This window comes from Balaenoptera musculus, chromosome 19 (assembly GCF_009873245.2).
Source record: "Balaenoptera musculus isolate JJ_BM4_2016_0621 chromosome 19, mBalMus1.pri.v3, whole genome shotgun sequence".
Taxonomy (NCBI): Eukaryota; Metazoa; Chordata; class Mammalia; order Artiodactyla; family Balaenopteridae; genus Balaenoptera; species Balaenoptera musculus.
In genome coordinates, this window is record NC_045803.1 from 3023627 (window position 1) to 3046919 (window position 23293).

The 23293-nt window shown below is 61.9% G+C and overlaps 2 protein-coding genes across 8 annotated transcripts; both read right to left on the reverse strand.

Moving 5' to 3' along the window:
- Positions 1 to 381: 381 nt before the first annotated feature.
- Positions 382 to 17035, reverse strand: U2AF2 (U2 small nuclear RNA auxiliary factor 2). Of its 2 annotated transcripts, none has more exons than XM_036832395.1 (12): positions 16881 to 17035; positions 12933 to 13068; positions 12303 to 12347; positions 11908 to 12011; positions 11428 to 11579; positions 10008 to 10124; positions 9697 to 9835; positions 5421 to 5500; positions 5220 to 5342; positions 4837 to 4923; positions 4321 to 4569; positions 382 to 1132 (listed from the first exon to the last, which is right to left on the reverse strand). In XM_036832395.1, exons 1-12 carry the CDS (start codon positions 16927 to 16929, stop codon positions 998 to 1000), a joined length of 1416 nt encoding a protein of 471 aa, XP_036688290.1. In that variant the 5' UTR covers positions 16930 to 17035; the 3' UTR covers positions 382 to 997. The 2 variants fall into 2 exon arrangements, with proteins under 2 accessions (XP_036688290.1, XP_036688289.1); XM_036832394.1 differs by having other exon boundaries at positions 855 to 1132; positions 4825 to 4923; positions 16881 to 16929.
- Positions 17001 to 22736, reverse strand: CCDC106 (coiled-coil domain containing 106). 6 transcript variants are annotated; one of them, XM_036832414.1, is made up of 6 exons: positions 22614 to 22736; positions 21778 to 21856; positions 21526 to 21628; positions 21263 to 21439; positions 19941 to 20153; positions 17001 to 19422 (listed from the first exon to the last, which is right to left on the reverse strand). In XM_036832414.1, exons 2-6 carry the CDS (start codon positions 21805 to 21807, stop codon positions 19106 to 19108), a joined length of 840 nt encoding a protein of 279 aa, XP_036688309.1. In that variant the 5' UTR covers positions 21808 to 21856; positions 22614 to 22736; the 3' UTR covers positions 17001 to 19105. The 6 variants fall into 6 exon arrangements, with proteins under 6 accessions (XP_036688309.1, XP_036688307.1, XP_036688308.1 ...); XM_036832412.1 differs by having other exon boundaries at positions 21526 to 21633; XM_036832413.1 differs by lacking the exon at positions 22614 to 22736 and adding an exon at positions 22500 to 22586.
- Between the last annotated feature and the right edge of the window lie 557 nt (positions 22737 to 23293).

A 23293-nucleotide genomic window follows, 5' to 3' on the forward strand; every position in this document is an offset into this window, starting at 1 on the left:
GGGTCGGCCAGCGAGCTCAGCCGAAGGCGAAAAAACCGCGTCGTCGTCCCCAGACCGCCCCCCGCGCGGTAGCCCCAGGCCCGCTAGACCACGCCCCACCGCGGTGCCTTGGGATGATCTGAACTCCTGGGCCCACAAGGCCAGCCGGATGCCCCCCTCCCCACTTCATGCGGGGCCACGCCCTACGCCCGTCCTAGAGCAGCAGGCCACGCAGGCGGGGTGTGCCACCTCGGGTGTGCCAAGGGCACGGGTGCCCGTGCCAGGTCGACAGTGCGCACAGCTGGGCCTCCCAGGGCCGAGCTTCAGCCTGGGGCCAAGGGAACCCCTGAGAACTGGAGAGGAGGGGGTTACACACACCGGACACAGAGCAGCTCCATAAAGTAAAATACAACAAAATGTTTAATGAGCAAATTCGTCTTAGCAAATATGAAACTGCCACAGAGAGTAGGAGAGGGCCAGGGGCCACGGGGTGGGGGGCAGGTCTGGGGAGACTAAAGAGTAGAGAATCAACTATGTAAGAAACCAGGGAGGACACCGGGGAGAGGACCAGAGGCCAAAAGGACAGGAGCTGTGGTCCTGAAAGGGGAGAGGGCAGGGTATCGGGGCCGGACAACAAAATTCAAAATAGTTTGGCCATAAAATATAAACACGCTATGTTTCTACGGTGGGAAAGGGGAGATAAAGGGGGCATCAGGGAGGAGAGACTTCCGGGGAGGGGCAGTGGGGGTCTGACCCCGCCCTGCTGTGCACCCCCTCCCCACCCCTTCCCTCTGTGTCTGTGGGTGCATGTGTCTGTGTGGGTCTGTGTGCCCACTTCCCCCGTCCCCTCCCCGCCCCAAATCCCCACCCCCCCCGACCCTTAATCGCTGCCATTCCAGTTGCTGCCGGCTGTCATTCGGCTGTCACTCCTCTGCCCATCGTCTTCAGAGGGGGAAAAGAGGGGGAGCTGGAGGGGAGAAGCCCCAGCCAGCCCGGCCCCTGCCCTCCCCCGCCGCCTCTACCAGAAGTCCCGGCGGTGGTAAGAGTCGGGGTCACAGTATTTTGTGACAACCACTCTGTTGGCGAACTTGCGACCCGTCAGGCCCTGCATGGCTTTCTGGCAGTCAAACACAGAGGTGAACTCCACGAAGATCTGTGGGAACAAGACGCAGGTTGTGAAGACCAAGGCCTCCCGGCCTCCAAGGATGTGCCGGTTCACTCACAGCAACCAGCCAGCATCTACCCAAACCCAGAACTCTGCGGGAGGGAGAGAGAGGGAGAGAGCTTAGGGAGAGAGGTTTACCAAACATCCTCCAGCACCCCAGGATCAAAGAATGACAGAAGACAGAAACATGCAGAGGCATGGAGAATGACAGCAGAGGAAGCTCAAGTCAAGAGCCCCAAAGGGCAAGGGACAGGGGTGAGCTCAAGGAGACTGGTCACTTGTGCTGAGTGTCTCCCCTGCACCAGGCACCATGCTGGGTGCTCCCCCAGCCACCCCAAGGGCCATGGGTGTCTCCCCCAGACAAGGGATGAAGTAAGGAAAGCTGACAAATTAGTATTCAAACCCAGGTTGATTCAAAAAAAACACAAAAAAACCTGAACCTTGTTCTGCTCAAGCTTCTCATCTTGCTTGAACCACCAGTTACAGAAGTGGAGGGAGGGGTGGATATAACCAGCCTAATTCAGGACATGCGGAGTTCTATAAAACATGCCCCCTAATGCCTCAACAAGCAAAACGGCTTGCAAAGCAAAACAAAACAAAACAAGAAGAAGTGACAAAATCGATAAATTTTAAGGAAGTTTGAAACCAAACTGCAGGGTTCCTTATTTTGATCAAAGCAACTGTAAAAAGACATTTTTGAGACAGTAAGGGCAATCGGAACATGGCTTGGGTAGACAGATACTAATGGTAATTTTGCTAACGTACTAATGGTACTGTATGGTTTCGTTAAAATAATTTTTTGAAGTCATCTGTTTATAGCAGTAGTTCTCAACCAAGGTGAATGTGTCCCCAGGGGACATCTGGCAATGTCGAGAGATGATTTTTCATTGTCACAAAGGCATGAGTAACACTACTGGCATCTAGTGGGTGGAAGCTGGGATGGGGCTAAACATCCCACAGCACACAGCACAGGCCCCAAAGCAAGAGTGACCAGGCCCAAGACACCAGGAGTTCAGATGGAGAACTGTACTTAAGTGATATATGAGATACATCTTGTTTCAGCGGAAAAAAAAAAAGAAAAAAAGGGGATGGGAAGCTGAATATAGAAATCAAGAATGGTAAGATATTGGTAACCTGAAGCTGGGCGACGGGCCACTAAGACACTGCTACACATACTAGAATACGACTTTAAAAACATTATACTAGGGCTTCCCTGGTGGCGCAGTGGTTGAGAATCTGCCTGCCAATGCAGGGGACACGGGTTCAAGCCCTGGTCTGGGAAGATCCCACATGCCATGGAGCAACTAGGCCCGTGAGCCACAACTACTGAGCCTGCGCGTCTGGAGCCTGTGCTCCACAACAAGAGAGGCTGCGATGATGAGAGGCCCGCGCACCGCAATGAAGAGTGGCCCCCGCTTGCCGCAACTAGAGAAAGCCCTCGCACAGAAACGAAGACCCAACACAGCCAAAAATTAATTAATTAATTGATTGATTTAAAACAAAACAAAACATTGTACTATAACCTTACTCTATCGCTATGACGGTTTCTCTCTACTCTTATGTTTGAAAAGAACGATAATAAAGTTTAAAAACAAATCACATAGACTGATCTTTGAGACCAGGCTGGGTCTTTCACTTAGTCCCCCACAAACACGTCCTCAGCCCCCAGGCAGCCTCCAGGCTCTCCTCTCTCGAGCCACGACCGCACTAAGGAGACTGACCCGTCAAGGACGGGGTGTCTCCAGCTCAGCAGTTAGGGGCAGGTAGGAGCGCAGGCCAAGCCCAGTGCAGCCCAGCCTGCCCTCCTGCCCCCGCCCCACCCCGCTCTGCCCCCACCCGCGATGCTTTTCCACTGCTCCCTGGCAAGTCTGTCCAGCCTGACACCTGAACAGGCATCAGGGTGCCTACCAGACCTCACACTTGGAAGCAGCTCTGTCCAGCCCACTGCTCCCCGCAACATCTCTGCTGGGTCCAGGACCTCAAAGCCAGCCCCCAACACTGACCATCGTCCCCTCCCCCCAGACCTGCTCACGTCCCTGCTTCTCACCTGCCGGCTCTGCCAGGCCCCCAAAGCCAGGAGGCTGAGCATCTCGCTGGCCCCTCCCCCTCCCCGGCACACCCAGATCAGCCACCAGGATCCCGGCATTCACCGCCACGGACTTCTCTCCATCCTCCTGCCCCTGCTCTGAATCAGGTCACCGCCTTTCACCCAGATGACCACAAGCTGTTAGTTCCCAAAGCTCCAAACATCACACGGCTGTCGCCCCCCGCCCCTCCAAATTCCCAGCTCTGCTTTGCACTCCGTGCCCACCCCCCCCCACTATAAGGGGCCACCTCTACGTGCCAGGTGTTTCCCACGTTTAAGACCTTGCGAAGGCTCCCCACATCCTCACTCGGAAGAACAGCCAGCATGCGTCCTAGGACCCACGTGGCCCCACTGCTCTCCGCTTCACCCCCTCCGGCTACACCAGCCACCTCGCTGCCTCTTGCCAGGACCCCACCTGGGGCGGGGTCGCCCGGGCTTCACCAGCTCCTGACCTTCCTACCGGAACACAGGGCCCCGGGCGACGCTGCTCCCCTCCCAGCCACCACCGGAGGCAGCACACGTGCTGTCTCTTGACGTGGGCATCCCGCTGACCCGCGGCGAGCAGCCACACGCGCTCCAGGCACCCCGAGGCGGGGCGTGAGGTGCTGGCCCCTGGCACAGTGCCGGGGGCAACGTGACTCAGTGAGCTCAGGGTCAGACCCCAGAAAAATCAGAAACCTAACTGTGGGGAAGGGCTCGGAGCTGCTGTGAGAGCTCAGGACTGACACAGGTGAGCTCAGCAGAGTACTTGGCAGTCGGAAGACACAGGTGGGTTTGCTGCTTTGGGGACTATTTTTAGCACTTTTCTCCCCCCTCCATAGACAAGGCCAAACCACTTGCCCAAGATCACATGAGACCCAGGTGCTGAACCAAAGCTGCTTCGACACAGAGGCAAGAGGCAAGTCCTCAGCCACAGCGGCACAGCACGCCCGCTGCCTCTCGCCGCAGGCCTGGGCCCCCAGAGGCCCCGCTCTCTCTGGGTCAGAGCAGGGTGTGGGTGTGCGTGTGTGCCCGCACACGTGGGGGGGGGGGGGGGGGGACAGGGGACGCTCACGAGAGCACCCTCGCGCACACGCGCGCTCCCACGCACCTTTCCGCAGCCGGGCACCTCCACGCCGTCCACGGGCCGGGGGATCTCGATGGACTTGACGAGCCCGTACTTGCTGCACTCGTCACGCACGTCCTCCACGATCTCCTCGTACTCCTCGTCGTCCAGCAGCTCCTCGGGCAGGACCATGTTCATGAGGCACAGGACCTCAGTCGGGTGACCACCCATCTGCACCTGGGAGCTCATCAGGCCAGGCACTTGCAAGGTCACGGGGGTCTGGTTGATGGTACTCTGTGGGGCAGCAAGGGCAGGGGCGTCACGGGGCAGCTCCGCCCTCACCCCCTCCATGCCCACTTCCCCCAAGCCCTCCCCCCAGACGCCATCTCAGGGAAAGACCCTGCTCTGCCCTTGAAGACCCAGGCACCCCCTCCCAGCACTGGCCAGGAAAGCCAGGGGCAGAGCTTAGGACGGCCCACCCAGCACGCCCCCCGGCCCCTTCCCACCCCCCACCCCCAAATGTCCCCTAGCCAATGGAAGATGACGTGCCGGGGGGCTCACCAGCGTGGCATTCTTGGCTCCCACGCTTGCCCTCTGGACAAGCAGCTTCTTATCCCCCAGCTGCATCCCGTTCAGCCCCGCGATGGCCTGCGTTTGGAGAACGCGGGATGCGGGCACGCAGGAGAGAGGTACAGGTCAGAGGCCAGGAGCCTGACACCTCCCCGCAAGCCCCACTACCCCAGAGCCGGGCACTGGTAGGGGAGAGGGCAAGGCAAAGGGGTGAGAGCTTGGCAAGGGCTAGAACCGAGGGAAAGGGGCCCCCACGCCCGGTCCTGCTCCGGGCTGGCCTCCTCCCGCCCATCCTGAGTGAGGGAGACCTCAGCGAGGGTACAGAGCAGGGCAGGGGCGGGGACGGACACGCCAGCGCAGGGCCCAGGGCTCACCTGGTCTGTGACGTTGATGTCCACGTACTCACAGAAGGCGTAACCCTTGGAGAGCCCCGTGGCACTGTCCTTAACCAGGTTGAAGGCCTTGAGAGGCCCAAACGATGTCAACAGCTCTTTTACCTGCGGCAGGCCAAGACGCCATGAGAGTGTGGACGCAGGCCGTGACAGGGGAGGGGCGGGAGGAGACGAAGGGTCTACCTGGTCGTCATTCAGGTAGTTGGGCAAGCCCCCGATGAACAGCTTGTGGGCAGAGTCTGGGACCACCGTGGACACGACTCCTGGGGGAGAAGGGAGCAGGCAGACTGAGGCCCGGCGCCAGGTCGTTGCACAGACCCTGGCGGACGTCTGCAGGCCCCGCCAGGCCGCGTCCCTCCCGCCCACGCGCCCGCCCAGCCCCTGCTCGGAGGCGCGCCCCGGCAGCACTCTTCGGGACGCAGAGCGACCCCAGCACGGCGGCACATCGGGGCCCTGGGGTCAGAGACACGAGCTCACACCCCACGCTGCTGCGTCACCTGGGCAGGTCCCCTCGGCTCTCGGCCTGCTGGAGAGGCATCGTGGGGATACACAGCCTCTCCTTCATCCTCAAGCCTTCACTCAGAGCCCTCCCTCCACCTGCCTCTGCTGAGACCAGGCCTCCCCAGGAAGCCTCCACGCCCTCTCCCCGTGGGCCTGCGCTCTGCGCAGCCACAGGTGTCCCCAGCCGCTCTCTGGCCTCAGTCACAGGTGGCCTCGGAGGAGTCGGCCGTTCGGTGTCCGTGAGGGCTGGGACGCGCCCGGCTCACTCAGCGCCCTGGCAAGGCGGGGGCCACATCAGCCAAGCGGGTTTAACGAGCACCGTGCGTCCACCCCAATCCTGCCCTCTCCGCTGAGCGTCTGACTCAGGCGCCTGCCAGGACTCAGCCCAACGTCTCGAAGGCTTCCAAAACGTTGTCCTTCAATCCCTGGAGCCTCGCCACAGGGCGTAAGCTACACAGAGCTCCAGAACGCCGGCCGGACACAAAGAGGACAGAAACGTGGACCACCGCCCACCCGGCCGGACCTGCTCCTGACTTTGAGTTCAAGGCCCACTACTGCCAGACACACCACCTCGCCTTCCTCCGCATTCCAGCACCAGGTGGCCCCGCTCCACCTCCTCCTGACCTTGGGGAGGAGCGGGTGACACGGGGGATGGGAAAGGGCCTCAGACACTGCCTCTGTGCCCGCAGAAGGGCTCCCTCTCCCACCACCATCCCACCAGTCCGGCCCCTCCGCTCCAATGGCCGCCAGAGCCCAGCCCCGTCGGGGTGGGGCACGCGATCCCGAGACCGGCCTGGGCAAGGAGGGATGCGCAGCAGCGTCTGGGAGCCGGGGCCACAGACCGAGCACTCCACACCGGGCACCCCTGGCCGAACTCCTTCCAGCCATTCGCTTCACGCTCTCCCACCCCTACCCACAGCACGACGGGAGAAGACTGAGGCACAGGGAGCAGGTACCACCTGAGGTCACACACTCCGGGGCCCCCAACTTCACAGGCAGCTCTCAGGGAGCGAAGGGCTCTGCAAGGGTGCCGTCACAGGACACGGGCTGCGGATACAAGACTCCAGAGTGGCAGAGCCGGGGCTGGAACCTGCCCCACCACACACCTCAGGGAAGCACACGGCACCGAGGGCACCGGAGACAGGCTCCCTGGGCTCCCACCTGGGGAACGGCACCGAGTGAGGCCCCTCTGTGGAACGGGGAGAAGCTCGCACCCCCCCGAGCGTGTGCATGAGCACGACGGAGCCCCACGAGCACTGGACGCGGGTGGCGGCCGGGCTCGCCGCCCCACAAAGGCCAGGCCGCGCCAGCACGAGCGAGCAGCGGGCCGGCACTGCGGCAACCACAGCCCCTCCGTGCTCGTGCGCTTCTGCCAGGGAGAAGGGCCTGTTCCAGGTCGCACGACCAGGAAAGCACGATATAAACGGGGAACCCAGGCCAGTGCTGACGCCCGAAGTCAAAGCCCCCAGCAGCTCATCTCCTGACGGCACGCTCTGGGCGCCGCCCTGCTTCACGCACCTGTTCTCTTCCACGGGGGCTCCCTCTCCCCTTCAGCTCCAGAACCTCACCAGCCCCCGCAAGGCTGCCCTGGACCCCCAGAGGCCAAGCAATCCTTTCTCATACCTGCAGCGTCACCTGCCCCTCGGCGGGAGGACCGTGACCGCCTCGTGCACCGCTGTGCCCCTGGCACCCCTGGCACCCCTGGCACCCCCGGACTGCCTCGTAGGATCCTCCTGGGGGAGCGGAGGAAGCCCCACAGGCAGGGGCCTCCGGAGGCAGAATCAGATGCGCCCCTGAACCGAGGGGTGAGCCTGATCCAGCGCGGGCGCTCAGGGTGAAGCTAAATTCACAAATTCAAAGATGCTGTGCCTTCCTGCTCCCAGTTTCCATCTCGTCTTTAGGGCCCCACTGCACAGTCAGGCCTGAGGTCAGGGAGCGCAGTTAAGGTCTCACCGCTGCAGACAATGTACATTTACAGTTTCAGGTCAATCCCCTTTCACCAAGATAAGAAAGTTACCTTCCAGGTTCCTACATTGTTTCTTTTCCAACCAAGCATGTCTGTCGAATTTTATCAAATGCCTCTCCCCTTTAATCATAAAGTTGACTGTTTTGTTGGAGTAAAACGAGAGATCGAAATATGACCTCTGCTGCAGAGGACGTTTAACCTGCAGCCACCATCACTTTTCCTGCCACCCCCGGCACCCCCGGCAGGAACAGACTCGCCCAGCTGGACCCCCGGCGGCTGGACCCCCGGCCTCCCTGGGGAGGTAAACCCCAGAGAGGACGTCAGCCGTAGTAACAGAGCCTGCGACGCAGCACTGTCCCCGCCTCTGCGATGCCTCCGGTTCCACAGGCGAGAGGCGACGGGTGGGGCAGCACGGGAGACGGCGAGGCGGACTCCGCGGTCAAGCTGCGCCACGCAGGGTCCCAGCAATCACGCCTCCGCGCAGGTCACCGCTCGCTGCGGCCTCACTGCCCTCCTCGGTGAGAGGGCGCCCCGGCACCCACTGCAGGAGTCCAGGGCCACCGCAGCGCGAAAGCAGCTCGAACCGCGCGCCGGCGCGAGGGACTACGTGCCGACAGATCTTAGAGATCTGGCCCTAGTTGCCACTTGCCGACCCTGTACTACAGGACAGTCACGATGACGAACGCCCGGTCCGCGGGGCACACTTGGGACTGTGCTGGCCCAGGAAGCAGGGGAAGCAGTGGGCTCTTGTGCAAATAGCAGTGCGTTAAAACCCAGGGAATTCACTGGAAAGAGACACGAAGGAACGTTCCGCGGCTTGATCTGGGAGGTGGCCCCACAGACATACGTGCACGTAAAGCGCCAGAAAGTCAGCAACTTCTCAAGTTTTTTTATAAGTTAGAGAGATGTGCTGAATTACCCCAACTGGTACGGTGGGAAACACCGGGGATGAGCCGGGGACCCAGCCCTGAGTCCCAAGGTGCTGCCCTCTCTGGACTCCACATCCCCCATTTCACAAAGTGAAGAGCCGACTCAGTTTCCAAAAGGTGTCCTTCAGCGTGAAGCCTCAGGCAGCAGAAGCCCACGTTCTCAGCCCCCCAGGGTGCGGCTCACGGCCCCACACCCAGAGCACCTGCTGCTCACCCCGCCTTTGCCCGAGAGCCGGGCCCCCAGCTCGGCTACCGCAGCACCGGCCCCTCCAACCCCACAGCATTCCCGGCCCCCAACAGGGCCCCTCACAGGCCCAAATCCTCACTTCCACCCGGCAGTCAACCACAGGGGTCAGCAAGCAGCCTGCAGGCCAAGTCCAGCCCGCTTCCTGTTTCTGTACAGCCCGCAGGCTTTCTGAAAGGTTGTTTTACAACATGTGACCGTTACACGGCACCCAAACATCAGGGTCCACGGATGTTAAGGCCTACGGGACACAAGCACACCCACTGGCTTAGGGAGCACGCATGGCTGCTCTCCTGCTACAACTGCAGGGTAGTTCCAACAGAGACCCCGCGGCCTGCAGAGCAAAACACAGTCACTCTCTGGCCCTTTACAGAAGAAAGTTCTGCCGACCCCAGGTCTGCTATGTTACCTACCAACCCGAGATGCTGCTGAACACGGCTGCGGAGGCTGGCCCGGAGCACAGGGGTCGACGGAAAATCCACATCAGACCCCGCACCAGGAGCTCTACTGACCACCTGCCCATCCACACAGGCTCACCCACGCTCGTACTGACCCCGCGGTCCAGGGCAGGGGCCTCTCACTGCCCACAACACCTTCGGTCTGGCCCTGGCTCCGCCACTTACAAGCTGTGAGTCCTCAAGCAGACCACAGCTCACCCTCTCTGGGCGCTGGGCGCCACCTCTGCAAACAGGGAGACGCCCAACTCTCAAAAGTTCAGGGGCCGGATGAGATGACGCATCCCCTCTGAAGCACTCGCGCTGCTTCCCCGTTAGCTCCAGCTGGCCTACAGAGGGAAAGGTGGGCAAGACCCCCGCTCACCAGGCACATAGACAGAGGGGTTCTCCGACATGCCAGGCAGGGGCTGGTAGTCGTGAGGCCTGCGGATCTTCAGTGACTGGCCCTGGAAGATGATGCCGTCAAAGGCCATGGCCTGCGTGGTCTCGTCCACTGAGCGGAACTGAAGGAAAGGAAAGGAGGTGGTGAGGGACAGGCTGAGTGGCCAGCCAGCCCCCCAACCCCCGAGGGCTCTGGGACAGCAACCTGGTAGAGAAGGGACTGCACAAGGGCCCAGTGGGAACAAGGGCTGCTGCAGACGGGCTGGGCCTGACCCCACCACATGCCCGGCTCACCTCTAAGAAGGCAAAGTTCTTGTCCTGGTTAATCTGCACTGCCAAGACGGGATTGCCGGGGGCCTGCGTCAGCCCCCCCAGGCGCATCTGGGCGTTGAAGAAATCCATCATGGCCTCCTGCAGAGGGAAGAGGAGACAGGGGGGGGCAGGGGAAGGGAGGTGGAGAGAGGAGGGGAAGGGTGAGAGAGGGAGACACAGAGGGGTTTGGGGGTAAGGGGAGAGGGAAGGGGGGGCAGGGGGGAGGGAAGGGAACAGTGGAATATGGGTGGGGGCATAGAGATCAACAGTAGGAACAAAAGCAGGAGAAAGATCGAGAAAGTGGGGGGGAGGCAGCAGCAGGAAACAGCCAGGGGCCAGGAGGCGGGACAGGAGGTGTGGAGAGAGCCATGGGGCCCCAACCAGGGGGAAAGAGAAAGATTGCTCAGGAAAGATGCGGCAAACAGGGAGAGGCAAAAAAAACATGAAACAGAGAACAAGGAAAGAGAACATGTGAGAAAAAGAAACATCCAATGGCGACAGCAAGAGAGAAACGGCAGGAAAGTGGAAAAGCAGCAGTAGGCAGAACACAGAGAAAACCCGAGTGAGAGAGAGAGAGAGAGAAGCAAAGGGATGGAGGAAAGAGGGCGGGACGAGGGGAGCGCAGGGCAGAGGGTTGGGGAGGAAGGGCGGGCGGGAGGGGAGGAGAAAAGAGTGATGTGGAGGAATCTGGCCCTGGAGTCCGGGGGCTGGTTTATCAAATGTAGCAAAGTGCAGGTTGAGAAAGTCAGAATGGACCTTACTTGCCTTCGACGACGGTAGCAAACTTTTTGTTGCTACGAGGGATCTCAGCCCCACAATATTTCACTTTAAAGAGAAATGGAAACAACTCTTTGATCTCGGGATTCTCAGGGGGTGCCACGGGAAGGGGTGGGGGAGAGGGGAAGGGGAGAGGAGCGGTGGGGAAGGTGGGGGGAGGTCGGGGCGATCAAAAATAAAAGAACAGCGACCATGGGAGGGATGTGGGGAGAGGATGGGGGACACAGGCGGCAGAGAACAAGAGGCGTGTCAGAAACACTGAGGGGGAGCGTGCGTGTGCGTGTGCATGTGCATGTGTGCGTGTCCGAGTCTCCCTCTCTGTCTCTCTCCACACGGATTCGGATTCGTGGATTCGTAGGTACGTTACGTGTGTGCCTGCTCTCTGGGTTGCTGGAGGAGATTGGGAAAGGGAGACGGGAGAGGGAAAGGAGGGAGGGAGAGGGCCACCCCCAGCCCGGCCCCTGGCTGGCTCAACTCCATCGGTCCGTCTGGGAGGGGGCCGGGGGGTCTTGCAGGAGCAGAGTCTCACCCGTGCAGGTTGGGGGACGGAATGGAGGGAAGGGGAGGCACAGGTGGGGGGACAGGGAGAGGTAGGGGCAGGGGGAGGGCAGGGGGAAGGCAGTACCTCAGTGATGCCGAAGGGGATGTTGCCCACATAGAGGCGCCGGGCCTGTCTGGTCATCTGGCTACCGACCACGGGCACCGGCGTCGGGGTCACAGCCAGACCGTCAGGGGTCATGGTGGGGAGAAGGGCGGTGGCTGGAATCTGACCGGCAGCTTCAAAAGGAAGAGACGGGGATGAGAGGACAGCAGGGCGCCCGTGGACCGGCGCAGCAGCAGCGCCCTCCCGGCCACGGGCAACCACCGCCTCTGCGAAACCAGGTCTGCTGACAGCTTCATCCCCGCTGTCAACTTCAACAGTAGGGGCTGTTGTCAAGGGACTTCAAGAGGCAGAGGCCAGAAAACCCAGGGTGCAAACCCCATCCGCCACCCCCACAACACCGAGGCTCTGCTTCCTGACCACCCCAGTATATAACCACTCCAGCTCACGAGAGAGTGAGGGGGCCAGAGGACCAGCAGGCGCGGGGCGGCGGCCAGAGCCTACCTTGCATGGCCTTGTACTGCATGGGGGTGATGTGCTCGAAGCCAGGCGGTGGCACGTCCCAATATTTACGGACCTTCTTCTTCTTCTCGTGGCGGGGGGAACGACTGGGGGAGGGGGGAGGGGAGAGCGGGGCAGGGCGACCTCAGTCTGACCAAAGGTGGGCCTGCATGTCCCCCAAGGTTCCCCTCGGCTCCCCCGCCCAGCTCGGCTCTCTCCAGGAGGGAGAGGATCCGGCTCAGGGCCGTGCCCAGGCCCGGGGAGGGTGCTATTGCAAGGCAGGTGGGCTCTCCCCAGTGCTCGGGCCGGGGCTGGACGAGGACAGGGCAGGGGGCACAGCGGGGAGGGAGGCGAAGGGAACGGACGTCAGGGTGGAAGGGGCAGGAAGAGAAGCTCACATCAATCCACCGTGCTCCTCTTTAGCGCCTCTGGTCAAAGGTTTGCTGGGGGGTGGGAGGGAAAGGTGTGGGGAGGGGTGACTGGGGACCCTCGTCTTCCCCACACACCACACCCGCCAAGGTCGCTGAGCCCCAGGGCTGGGGCAGGGCCGAGGTGAACGAGCAGCGAGCAAACCCCCTCGGCCCTGCCGTTTCCCCCACGCCCCCCACCCCCAAGCAAGAGGAAGGCAGGAAGGGCCAGACAGACCACTTTCTAGCTGGAGAGACTGAGGTGGGAGGAGGCAGGACTTCCACCTATCCCGCCCTTCCTCACCCAAGGGGCAGAGAGGACAGAGGGGAGCCTGGGGAGGGAAGAGGCGTTAGAGCGGAAACCGCCGACCCCTCCCAGGGCGGCACCCCGGAGACCCGCACAGTGGGCACAAGAGGGCTGGGAAGGGGAGGGAGCCCCTCACCAAGGGACAGACAGCGGCTCCCTGTCACCAGACTCGCCCTGGAGCTAAAGAACCTGCCGCACCAGCGACCCACCAGCAAGGGAAGGAAACCCCAGGAACAGGGAAGACACTGATGCAGAGAGGCGACAGCAGCGCCTCCCCCAGGTCCGCGCGGGGAGGAGCCCCGGAGCCCTGGTACCTTCGGCGCCGCCTGTCCCGGGAGGCACTGCGCTGGTCCCGGTTGCGCCGGTCCCGGCTGCGGCTGCGGCGCTTGCGGTCCCGGCTTCGAGAGCGGCTGTGGCTGCGCTTCCGGTGCCGGTTCTCCTTGTCACGCTCTGGGCGAGGCGGGGGGAGGATGAGCTGAGGGAGGCCGCGGCCCGGCCCACCCGCGCACTGGTGGCTTCGCCCCAGCCCCAGGGAGGCCACCCCCACGGGGAAGGGGCTCGATGGAGGAAGGGAGAGCAGGCTTCCTGGGTCCACACGCGAGTCCAAAGACCCTGGGGACCGGGGCGGGAGCTGGTTACCTGAGGGGACAGGGCCTGGAAGTGCCCCCGGGGTGTAAGGTACCTGAGGATGCTCAGGAGGAGCTGGGGAGCCAGAGAAGACAGAGGAGGCTGGCTCCTGGTCCCCCTCGAGGGCTGAGGGGCCTGACCCCAGGGTCGTCCCTGAGAGGGGCAGGGCTAGAGGCTGGGGAATCAAGAGACCCAATGATGTTTTCCTGAAGGGACCCAGCAACCCCTCAGGAGACCTCCTCAACCAGCTGGCCCCCACAGCCCCACCATCAGGCCCCGGGGTCAGGTTCCAGGCAGGACCCGCTTCACCGAGAAGCAGGGAAACCCAACCCACCCCACCCCACCAGCTGAACAATGCAGGACACCCTCCTCCAGGAAGGCGTGTCTTTCAGAATCTGGGGGGAGAGGTGCCCGCCCACTACCCCCCATCCCCACACTCCCTCAGAGCCAAGGACAGCAAGAGTTGGGGCGGGGGCTTTCTCCAGAGCTCCCCTTGGCGCCTTCAACCTCCCCCCCCCCCCCCCGCCCCGCTCGCCTTGGGGGCGGCGCCTAGGAACAGAGCACAGCCTTGCCAGCAAAGCACAGAAACCTCGGCTCCCAGCAGACCTCTCCCCCTCTGAAGGAGGTGCAGCTCCTGCACCACGCTGTTTGCACTCTATTTCCTCGGTTCAAAGACGCCACTGATTCCTCAACTATCCTCGACTACCCCTCAAACACGTGTTAACTTTACCACGTGTCTGGAGACGGGGCGGGGGGGGGGGGGGGTGCCGATGGAGATAATAAGAGAATGCCATGGACTTCACTACAACAGGATAAACCTGCACCTTAAAAAGGAAAAAACGTTGTAAAAAACGTTGGGATGCCACCTAAAACCATATTCTGTGCTCGGTTTACTTGCACTCGATCCTTGCTGTTACTTTGGGAAAACACTAGGGAGGGGGCCTTTGCTCACTTAAGAGATGAGAAACCTAAGGCGCAGGGAGATCACGTGACTTGCCCATGGCCAAAAAGCATGGAAATGGTGAAGCCTGAATGTGAACCCTGAAATGTCAGCTAAGGCACCTAAGCAGCGGACAACACTCCTAAAACACTCTAGGACCTGGAACCACTAACGACAATGGGATTGCCTCCGTTAAGATGAAAAGACTAAACATAAAAAATAAACTGAAAACTGGCACCTGGAGGGGACAGGAGGGAACGGGCAAGCAGTGTGAAGCCAGAGGTAAGCAGAGTCATGGCACTGGGCCCGGAGAGGAGCCCTGGCCAGAGGCTTTGGGCCTCTGGCTCCACACTTGTGAGATGGGCAGGCTGTGAGCAGGAGATCCTTTCCTGTGGCTTAGGCTCTAAAACAGACAAGCAGGGAGAGAGCGATGAACACAGAGGAAGCAGTGGCACCTGCTGGGTGCCTGGGACACAGAAAAGGAAGTTAATTCCCTGGAGACGCAGACTGACACTTGGAGGAAGCGGGACCGCAGGGACAAAGACCCACAGGCACGAAGACCCATGGGCAAAGCAACACATGGGCAAAGCTTCCCCCTGAGGCAAGAGTAACACCCGCCCCCAAGACACCCACTGATACAACACAGGTCAGAACAGAAAAGGGAGCTACGGTTGCTCAAAATGCTGTGGCCACCTTGTTGTGGGAACAACTCCACCAACCCAAGGGATGTGCCCCGGCTGAGGGCCTGGCCTCCCAGTGCCAGCGGGGACACTCAGGGAGAACAGGCAGCACACCTGCAAGTGCCCCAAGGAAGGCTCCAGCAGTTCCACTTGGCTGTCCAGCCTAGCGGAACACGGCTTTGCAGCCAGGCAGGCTTTGCAGCCAGGCAGACTCAGGATCGGTTTCAGCTTTTCTGCATAAAACCAGGCAACAGCAACCAAACCTCTACACCTCATTTTTCTCTTCTTTAAATGAGACTCATGCGTACCACCAGGTGTGGGATCTGGCAGAAGGACGTTTGGAAAGCGACTTTCCCTGCCCTTCCCCATCTCTAACACCATCTCTGAGTGGGCTGAAAACCTGCCTCTGTACTTCCTAAGTAAGAAATTACACTAAGAATTACTTCACAATAAAAAATATCACTAATTGGGCACTTAACGTATGCCAACCCCCATGCCACACACTTTACATATGTTGCCCCGTTTAATCTCAGCTCTGCCTCTGATCAGCTGAAACGTGGGAAAGTTTTTACTTTCTGAGCCTGTTTCCTCCTCTGCAAAGGGTAGGAAATCACTTCAGCCTCATCAGGCTGTTATAGGATCCACTTAGAAAAACTGTGCAGAAGAGCTTAGCAAAATGCCTGACAACATGCTCAAAGTTTACCTGCAACTATCATTTCTATCATGCCTGTTTATTCCAACATGCCAACGACAAAAACAAACAAAAAAGATCACCCCACACACACACAAAAATAAGCACACAGCTACTAAGCAACGAAGTAGGTACTAGAACCCAGGTCTGCTCACCTCCAAAGCCTGTGCTGTTAAGCGGCACATCATGTACGTACAGACACCCCGTGGGCACCCCGAAACGTGACTTCTTGTCTCCTAATCCAGCCACCCCCTACCCCACTCTAGGCTGGGCCGAAAGGGGAAATCCCAGCGCCCCTCATTCAGCCCTCCGAACACGGGCAGCTTAAGCCTCAAGCCTACCACCTTCCCTCGGCCTAAGCTCCCTCACTCTCAAATCGGAATAAGAAAACAGGAGAAACCCGTTAACTATCTAACGCCTCTCTCAGTGCTAAAATTCTTGGGGTCCCCAAAATAATCAGCATTAGCACGGCCCCGTGCTTGGACTCGGCGTCACCCGAGGGGGACATGCCTCCCACCCTCCCGACTGAACCAGGTCCCCCTACTCGCTCAGCCTCAGTCTCCTCCCCTCCACGCTGAGATTTACGAGGCTGAGTCTAGGAGTCCCGAGCTGCGATCCTACAGGACGTGGGGTCTGCCTCTCTAGCTAGGGAGCGATGGGACGCAAACATTCCGCACTGTGATCGCCGGGAGAGCCAGAGGCCCGAGGAAGGGGTACAGGCGTGCGGGAGGAACACAGAGCACGCACAATGCGACCTCTTCCACAAGCGCCGACCCTGGCGCCCCACGGCAGCGGCCCGGCGTGACACCGGCGGCCGGTCCGCAGGACTAGGCGCAAAGGGCGGCGGTGCTACACGCGCCCCCCCCGCGCGGCCCGGCCCGCGCCCACGTGAAAGGGGGCCCACAACGGCCATTTTGGAACAAAGGGGGCGTGGAGACCCGGGCCGCGGGCTCGGCCGGAAGCGGAAGTGCCAAGGCAGCGGGAGGAAAGGAGGGGTTGCGAGACCGAATCTATATAATCTCCTTTCCAGATTAAAAAACCTAAGTCCGCGAGGGGACACTCGGCGAGCTCGCCTTGCCTGCCGGGGACCACGTGGGGCGCGGAAAAAGGAGCGCATGCGTCCGGGCCTGCGCCCGCCGCTCCCTCCCCTCCTGCGCGGCGGCACGCCGGGAGGTCACGTGAGCGAGGCGCGCGCCGCGGGACTTGGTGGGGGGGGCGCCGCGCGGCCCTGAGAGGAGGGGGAAGCAAGGAGGAAAATGGCGGGGGACACGGAGGGAAATCAAGAGCCGCCCCGCCCGCCGTCCCGCGCCCCCGGCGCCCTCACCTTGCTTATTCTCGTTGAGCTGCCGCTCGAACTCGTCGAAGTCCGACATGCTGAGGCGGCCGCGTAGGGCCCTGTGCAGCTCTCGCCTCGCCTTGCCGCGCGCCCGCTCCGGCCGCTTCGGCTACTTCCGCCGCTTGCTTCGGCTACTTCCGGCCGCCGCCGGCGCTCCACCGCCTCCTACCTAATCAAGCCCGGGCCGCCCGCCCCGCCCCGGCTCCGCCCCTCTCCCCGCCTGCGCGCCCGCGAGGTGCCCCTCCCCCCCGGGCCTGGCTCCGAAACGCGTCGGCTATTTCCGGACCGTAAGAAAAGCGTCGGGAGCAGCAGCTACGGCTGCTTCCGAGAACACCCGAAGCGAGGGTTTCGCCGCTTTCCCAGGTTTTCGTAACTTTTCGGATATTAGCTCTTCAACGCTCGGATGTTTCCGTAGATCCTCGCGTTCTTCTGCACCCAACCCCCTCTAAGAATTCGCCTTTTTCCGAAAATTCAAATTGTCCCAGTCTTTGACTGCTTGCGCAGATTCTCCCCGCTCTTCTCCGCCGGCCCTGTCCAAGCAACTGGCTACTTCCGACAATTCTAACCGTCCCGGACTTCGTCACTTTCCGAAGGTTTCCGGAGCTCGCCCTCGGACCCAGCCAGAGATTAAGCTCGTTTCCAAACTTCGGCTCTTTCCGGAGATTCCAGGCGCACCCTCCTCCCCTCTCGGAGAACTTCGGCTCCTTCCGCCACCGCTTCGAGAAGACTTCACTCACGGGAGATAGCTTCGGCTTTTTCCGTCGGCACTTCGGCTCCTTCCGGCTCCGGGAACCGAAAAGGGAGGGAGGACAGAGGAGAGGTGGGTCAGGGGAAGGGAAACGGAGAAGGGGCAGGGTCCCGGCTCTCGGCACCTGGCTCTCCGGTGGGGAAAGGGGAGGAAAAGAAGGGCTGATCTTGCGGAGGGCCTAAGAAGGTTGCGCGAGAAAAAAATCAGCCAGCGGGGTGAAGGGTGCGCGCGGCCACTGCGGAGGTTGCCAGAGCGGCTTTGTGCGCCTGCGCAAGGGGGAAGAGGCGGGGCGCGAGGTGGGCTTCTGCGCCTGCGTAGAAGCCGGTCTGAGGCGAGGTTTCTCGGCTGTTCCGGAAGGGGGCCCGCTTCCCGAGCCCCCAGAGCGCGTGCGCGAGTCTTTCCCTTCCTCCAGGGAAGGTACTGCATTCCCGACCGTTAAGCAAGGCCGCCCTCTCCTGGTTGCCGTGGCAACCGCACAAGCGCGCCCGCGCCCCACCCCCCGCCGCGCAGGCGCAGCAGGCGACGTAGCGGACACTTCCGGGAGGCAGATAATCTCGCTTTACCGCCTCCTGGCGGAAGCGTACGCTCAGAGATTCCCCGTTCCCCACGTTGGCCGCCTCCGCGAGAGGTTTCATTGAGTCCCGCCTCCTGCCGCCGTGCCTCTAGTCCCAGTAGCCCAGCGGGTAGTGTTCACGCCTTTTTTCCGGAGCTCTGCCCCTCCGAGTTCCCCACGGCACAGCTCCTTCTCCCATCCCACCCCTGCCTCCGGGGAGCTAATTACACCCTGTCTCCCCAACCTCCCCGTTTCCCGCCTGACCGTCCGTGCCCCGGAACCCCTCAGAGCCTCCGTCACTGTCTTCGCGACAACGGCCACCCCCTCCCAGGAAAGGGCCGGGGCCTCGTTTATTCCAAATTTTATCATCTCTTTTTAATTTAAATTCTCTTAATAATTCTCTGTCTCACGTGGACTCGGGGCGGTCCCGGAACGCGTTGGGGAGCTCCTTGCAGGGCGGGCATGTGGGCCAGCCTCTCCTCGGGGCTGGGGGCGGCAACGGGGTATGTACAGTGCCCTCGCCCCGCAGTCCCGCAGTTTTCCCAGGAGCAAGGGCCGGGTGACGGCAGGACGGTGCCGCTCAGGTGGGAGGGGGTGCCAGTGTTTAGGAAAGGGCAGAAACCGGTCCCTGGACAGTAGTTCTTGGACCGCCCCCACCCCAGGGAATGCGGAGGACGGGGAGGATGCTAGGAATGAGAGAGGCAAAGGGGCAGATCTATATATAGGGGACCCGGGGAGGGGGTGGCGGTCCGCAGGAGGGAAAGGAGAGAGGCACGCGCAGAAACAGGCCACCCAGCCGCCCCATGCCCTCGTGAGGGTCCACCACTCCTACACACGCTTGACCAGTGCCGGGAGGGCGGAGGGGGAGGGAAAGAGGGGCCGGGGGCCTGTCCCGGGCCAGGTGGGGCGGGATCACCGCTTGAAGCGGTAAGTGATGGGAAGCAGCAACTTGCTCTTCTTGAGGGCCTGCACCTTCTTGAGGGTCTCATCGTCCAGGGCCAGGAAGCAGCGGCGCGAGTACTCGAGCAGACGCTCCTTGGAGGGGTCGAACTCGCCCACCTCCGCCAGCTTCTCAGGGGCCACGATGAGCAACTCCGCGATGGGCGTGGTCAGCGCCACCGTGTTGCGGTCCACTCGGTGGTGCTCGAAGGCCCGAGACATGCTCTTCAGCTTTTGGAAGGTGCCCAGGATCTTCTTGTAGCGGCAGAGCACACCGTCGGCGTCCTTCACTGCAGGGCCGAGGGAAGAGAGCGAGAGAGAGGCATTTGGGGGGGGGGGGGGGCAGAGAGAGGAAGTGGGAAGGGGAAGCCGGAAGATCAGGAGAACAAAACAGAGAACGAGGAAAAGCAGTGAGAGTTACAAGAGGCGGAAGAAATGGAGCCAGAAGTCGGACCAGAGGAAAATCAGAGAAGGCAAGCCCAGGGAGGGGGATGAGGAGGAAAAATGAAGGAGGGAGTGGGTTCAAGGGTGGAGTTCCCAGCCCACCTGGGCCATCGCCCCCTCCCCTGTTACTGACAGGAGCCCGAGGCTCAGGAAGGTCAAGCCCCAGGCGGCGGTGAGGGTGGACACAGATTTAAGGATTGTAAACCAGGAGCACACGTGGAGGCTGGGACAGACAACCAGGTCTGGTCTGTTTGCTGATGGGGAGACCAAGGCTTGGGAGGACAAGGGGGAGCTCCTTGGAGGTCACACAGCAAGTCCCCGGCCCAGAGCCCCAGAGACCCCGCACACCCTGTGCCTCGCTTACCCCGCTGCCTCTCCCGGGCCTTGGGTTTCCCGAAGCGCCTCCGGCCAGTGCCCCCTTTCTGCTTCTGCCTCTTCCTCTCCCCGTTACTGCCTTGTGCAGACGCTCCGCTGAGTGAGGAGGCCGCCGACTCGGGGTCTGAGGCCTCGCCCCCAGCCCCGCCTCTGCCATCCCCCTCAGCCCGCCGGGGCCTAGACTTCAGCCGGCAGTGGTCCTCTGGAGAGGTGAGAGGAGACATGCGCATGCGTGAACGTCACGAGCAGGAGGGAGGGAGGAGGAGTCGGCCAGGTGGGGACGGACAGCACGTCACACAGGTCCCCAGGAAGGGGTCCCCAAGGAGGGAGCAGGCAGGAAGTGCACTATAGATGCTGAAGCTCCACAAGCAGCTGGGATTTGGGGACAGAGATCCCAGATCTCTGCGGGGTGGGACGTGGGCTGAGGATGCTCACGCCTCAACTTGGTGGCAAGAGGTGTGGGGGAGGGGCCCAGTGGACCAAGACAGTCCCGGGGACCTCGGGAGAGTCTGTGACTTTGTGGGGTTCCCACGGTGGAGGAAGGGTGTTCTGGGGACCCAGTGAGGCCTCTATAAGCGGGGAGGCAGGCAAGGCCTGGGTGGGGGTGGGAGTTCAGGCCCGGAGGGAAACCTTAGTCTCTGGGTCTAGTGCGCTGGGAAAGGCAGGCGCCCACCCTGACCCAGACAGAGGAAGCAGCGGGGGTTCTGATGCAGGGCCCTCCGAAGGGTGCGTTTGGAGGTCCAGTGTTGGGGTTCCCACCGAGTAAATCCAGAAGCCCTCGGGCCTGACCATCCTTGGTAGGTCCCCGTCAGCGTGGGTGGACAGCGGGAGGCCCCAGCAACCCAGGCTAGAGGCGCCTCAAGAGCAGAGGGGTCCTCAGTAAAGTAGGTGTTGGAAAAACACAGGCCCCTTGCCCAGACTTTCAGCTGACTTCACAGAGGGGGAAGCGGAGGCTTTTGAGGGAGCCAGCCAGGGGCTGGACGGCAGGAAGGGGAGAGGAGAGGCTGGATCCACCAAAACACAGCTAAAGATTTGGCAGAGCAAAGCCCTATAAGGGAAGGGAATGGGGCAGTGTTCAGAATACATGGACAAGCGGGGCACAGTGTCCTGCCATCAGCAGAAGGACTCGAGCAGGAAGGAAGCTGGGCTTGGATCTCAGAGATGGCCACAGGTGCGAGGAGGGGCAAAAATGACAGGTCCCCCGAGCCACCACAGGATGAGTGTGGGTGAGAAGGGTCCTGTGTCCCTGAGGAGGGCCGAGCTGGGTGCCGGGGCCCAGGAGTGGGATGGGGAGGGCACCGGCGGCCTCACCTGCATCCATGCGGGCAGAGGAGATGAACTTGTCCAGCTGACACCGCAGGAAGTCCCTCTCCTCCTCCAGGTCCTCAATGCGCTTCTGCAGCCATGAGTTCCTCTCCAGTGCCATGTGCAGCTGGGCCCTGACACCGTTCATCAGGGCCACAGTCGGGGACGCAGCCTCCGGAGGCTCTAGGGACAGCAGAGGACACTGGTCGACCCCAGGCCTCAGGGCCCTGCACCCCCACCTGACTCAAGTCCCCCTTCAACCAACTCACCCTCGAAGTTTCCCTGAGAGGGGCTCAGACTGTAAAAGATCTGTGGGTCTAGGTGGGGCGTCTCGTCGAAGGGGATGGAAATCTCGAAGGCCTCATTGTCCTTCTTCACTGGAAAAAAGAGGCCAGGGTCACCCCAGGGAAGTCCCAAGGAACCTCGGACCAGCCCCCAACCACGAAGCCCTGGAGAGGAAAGGGCAGGGACGGCGGGCAGCGGCTGTGGGGCGGAGGGTGGAGCGGGGTCCAGTTCCTCACCTGTCCTCCTCCGGCTAATGTTTCGCTCATTCATGGCGCGGCCTCCCGCGGACCCCAGCAGCTAAGAGCCTCAGGGGCACTGGACAGAAACAGCAGCCACAGATGAAGGAACCCAGAGGGACTCCTCGGGGACATCCCGGGGGAGCTGGGGCTCACGACTGCGGGAGGGCGTGCTGAGGGCCAGGACTCCTGGGTCCGATGGAGGAGGGGACCCAGACCCTTCAGGACTGAGGGAGGACCCCTGGGGTTACAAACTCCTGGACTCTAGAGAACGAGGGTGCTGGAAGAAGAAGGACCAGTGGGGTCGACAGAGCAGGCACATCCTGGCCGAAATAGGACAGACCCTCATCACAGGTCGCCTCGGGTCCAAAGAAGTGAGAGGTGCGGGGGGGGGGGGAGAGTGTGCCCCAACTTCCAGGCGCAGGGTGGGGGCCCAAGCCACGAGCGGCGCCTCCCCACCCCCGGGCACCCCACGCACTCGCGTGGGCGATCAAGGCCTGGCACCCGTTGGGGAGCTGGGCGCGTGCGCAGTGCGGGGGAAGGTCGTGAGTGGGGATGCGCCCCCGCCCCCGCCCTTTGTCCCGCGGGTGGGAGGGGGAGCGACGGTGGCAAGTGGTCTCAGCGGGGGATGCACCTGGCCGCAGGTGCCGACGCGGCCACCACCACCCCCACGGCCCGCAGGTGCCCGGGGTCGGACTGGCCGGGGCCCCACGCTCACCCACCCGCGCGCGGAATCCGGCCCGAGGACCGACGGCGGCGGCGGCGGCGGCGCCCATGCCTGGCGCCGGGGAGCGTCTGCAAAGAATAACGGGGAGCGGAGGGAAGCGACCGCACACCTGCGGGCGGGGCGGCAGAGGCGGCGAGTCTCGCAGCCGGGCGATGGGAAAGGCAGGGACGCCAGGACCGCCCGGTGCGCCAATTGGCGTGCCTCCTCCTGGAGTCCCCGGCCCCAGGTGAGGCCGGCCGTTTGCGGCGGAGACCGGGGCCGCACTTGCGCGATGGCCCCTTGCAGCACTCCCCCGCCCTTGGCGAAGCCTGGGCAGGGAACGTCACGAATTTCCCAATTCCTGGAGAGCTGGCAGCTCCGGGGGTCCCCAGGGGTGGGGGAGTAGGGGGTGACGACGCGCCGAGTCCGGCCCGGGGGGAGGCGGGGAAATGTAGGAAACAGCCGGGAAAGTTGAAGCACAGGGAGGATCCCCTTAAGAGATACTCTGGGAACTGGCCGGTGTGGACCCCTGCAACCCGCTCCGCTCCTTCATCTCCCACTGGGCTTCAGCACAGCCAGACCCCAGGGTTCCCAGGATCATGGGGTAGGGAGAGTTACTCCTCCCCGAAAATAAAGGCCTAGAAACCACTCCCCACCCCGGCACCATCACCCCCGTGTTGTTAAGAGCTGGCTCTGGAACATTCAGACCTAGATCCCAGTCCTGGCCGCCCCTTCACAGCCTCATTCTACCTGTAAAGTGGGGAGATTATAATCCCTTTTAGGTTTGTTGTGGGTACATAGGATATGACA

Coding starts and splice junctions, on each gene's coding strand:
- CCDC106 (XM_036832412.1), bottom strand. CDS start 21,811: ATGAATGAGCGAAACATTAGCCGGAGGAGGACAG. Junction 21,634..21,777: donor CATTAGCCGGAGGAGGACAG/GTGAGGAACTGG, acceptor TCTTTTTTCCAG/TGAAGAAGGACAATGAGGCC. Junction 20,154..21,262: donor CTCTGCCCGCATGGATGCAG/GTGAGGCCGCCG, acceptor TCACCTCTCCAG/AGGACCACTGCCGGCTGAAG.
- U2AF2 (XM_036832394.1), bottom strand. CDS start 16,929: ATGTCGGACTTCGACGAGTTCGAGCGGCAGCTCAACGAGAATAAGCAA. Junction 12,348..12,932: donor CGGGACAGGCGGCGCCGAAG/GTACCAGGGCTC, acceptor CCCACCCCCCAG/CAAACCTTTGACCAGAGGCG. Junction 10,125..11,427: donor TCCCCTTCGGCATCACTGAG/GTACTGCCTTCC, acceptor TTCCCTCTGCAG/GAGGCCATGATGGATTTCTT.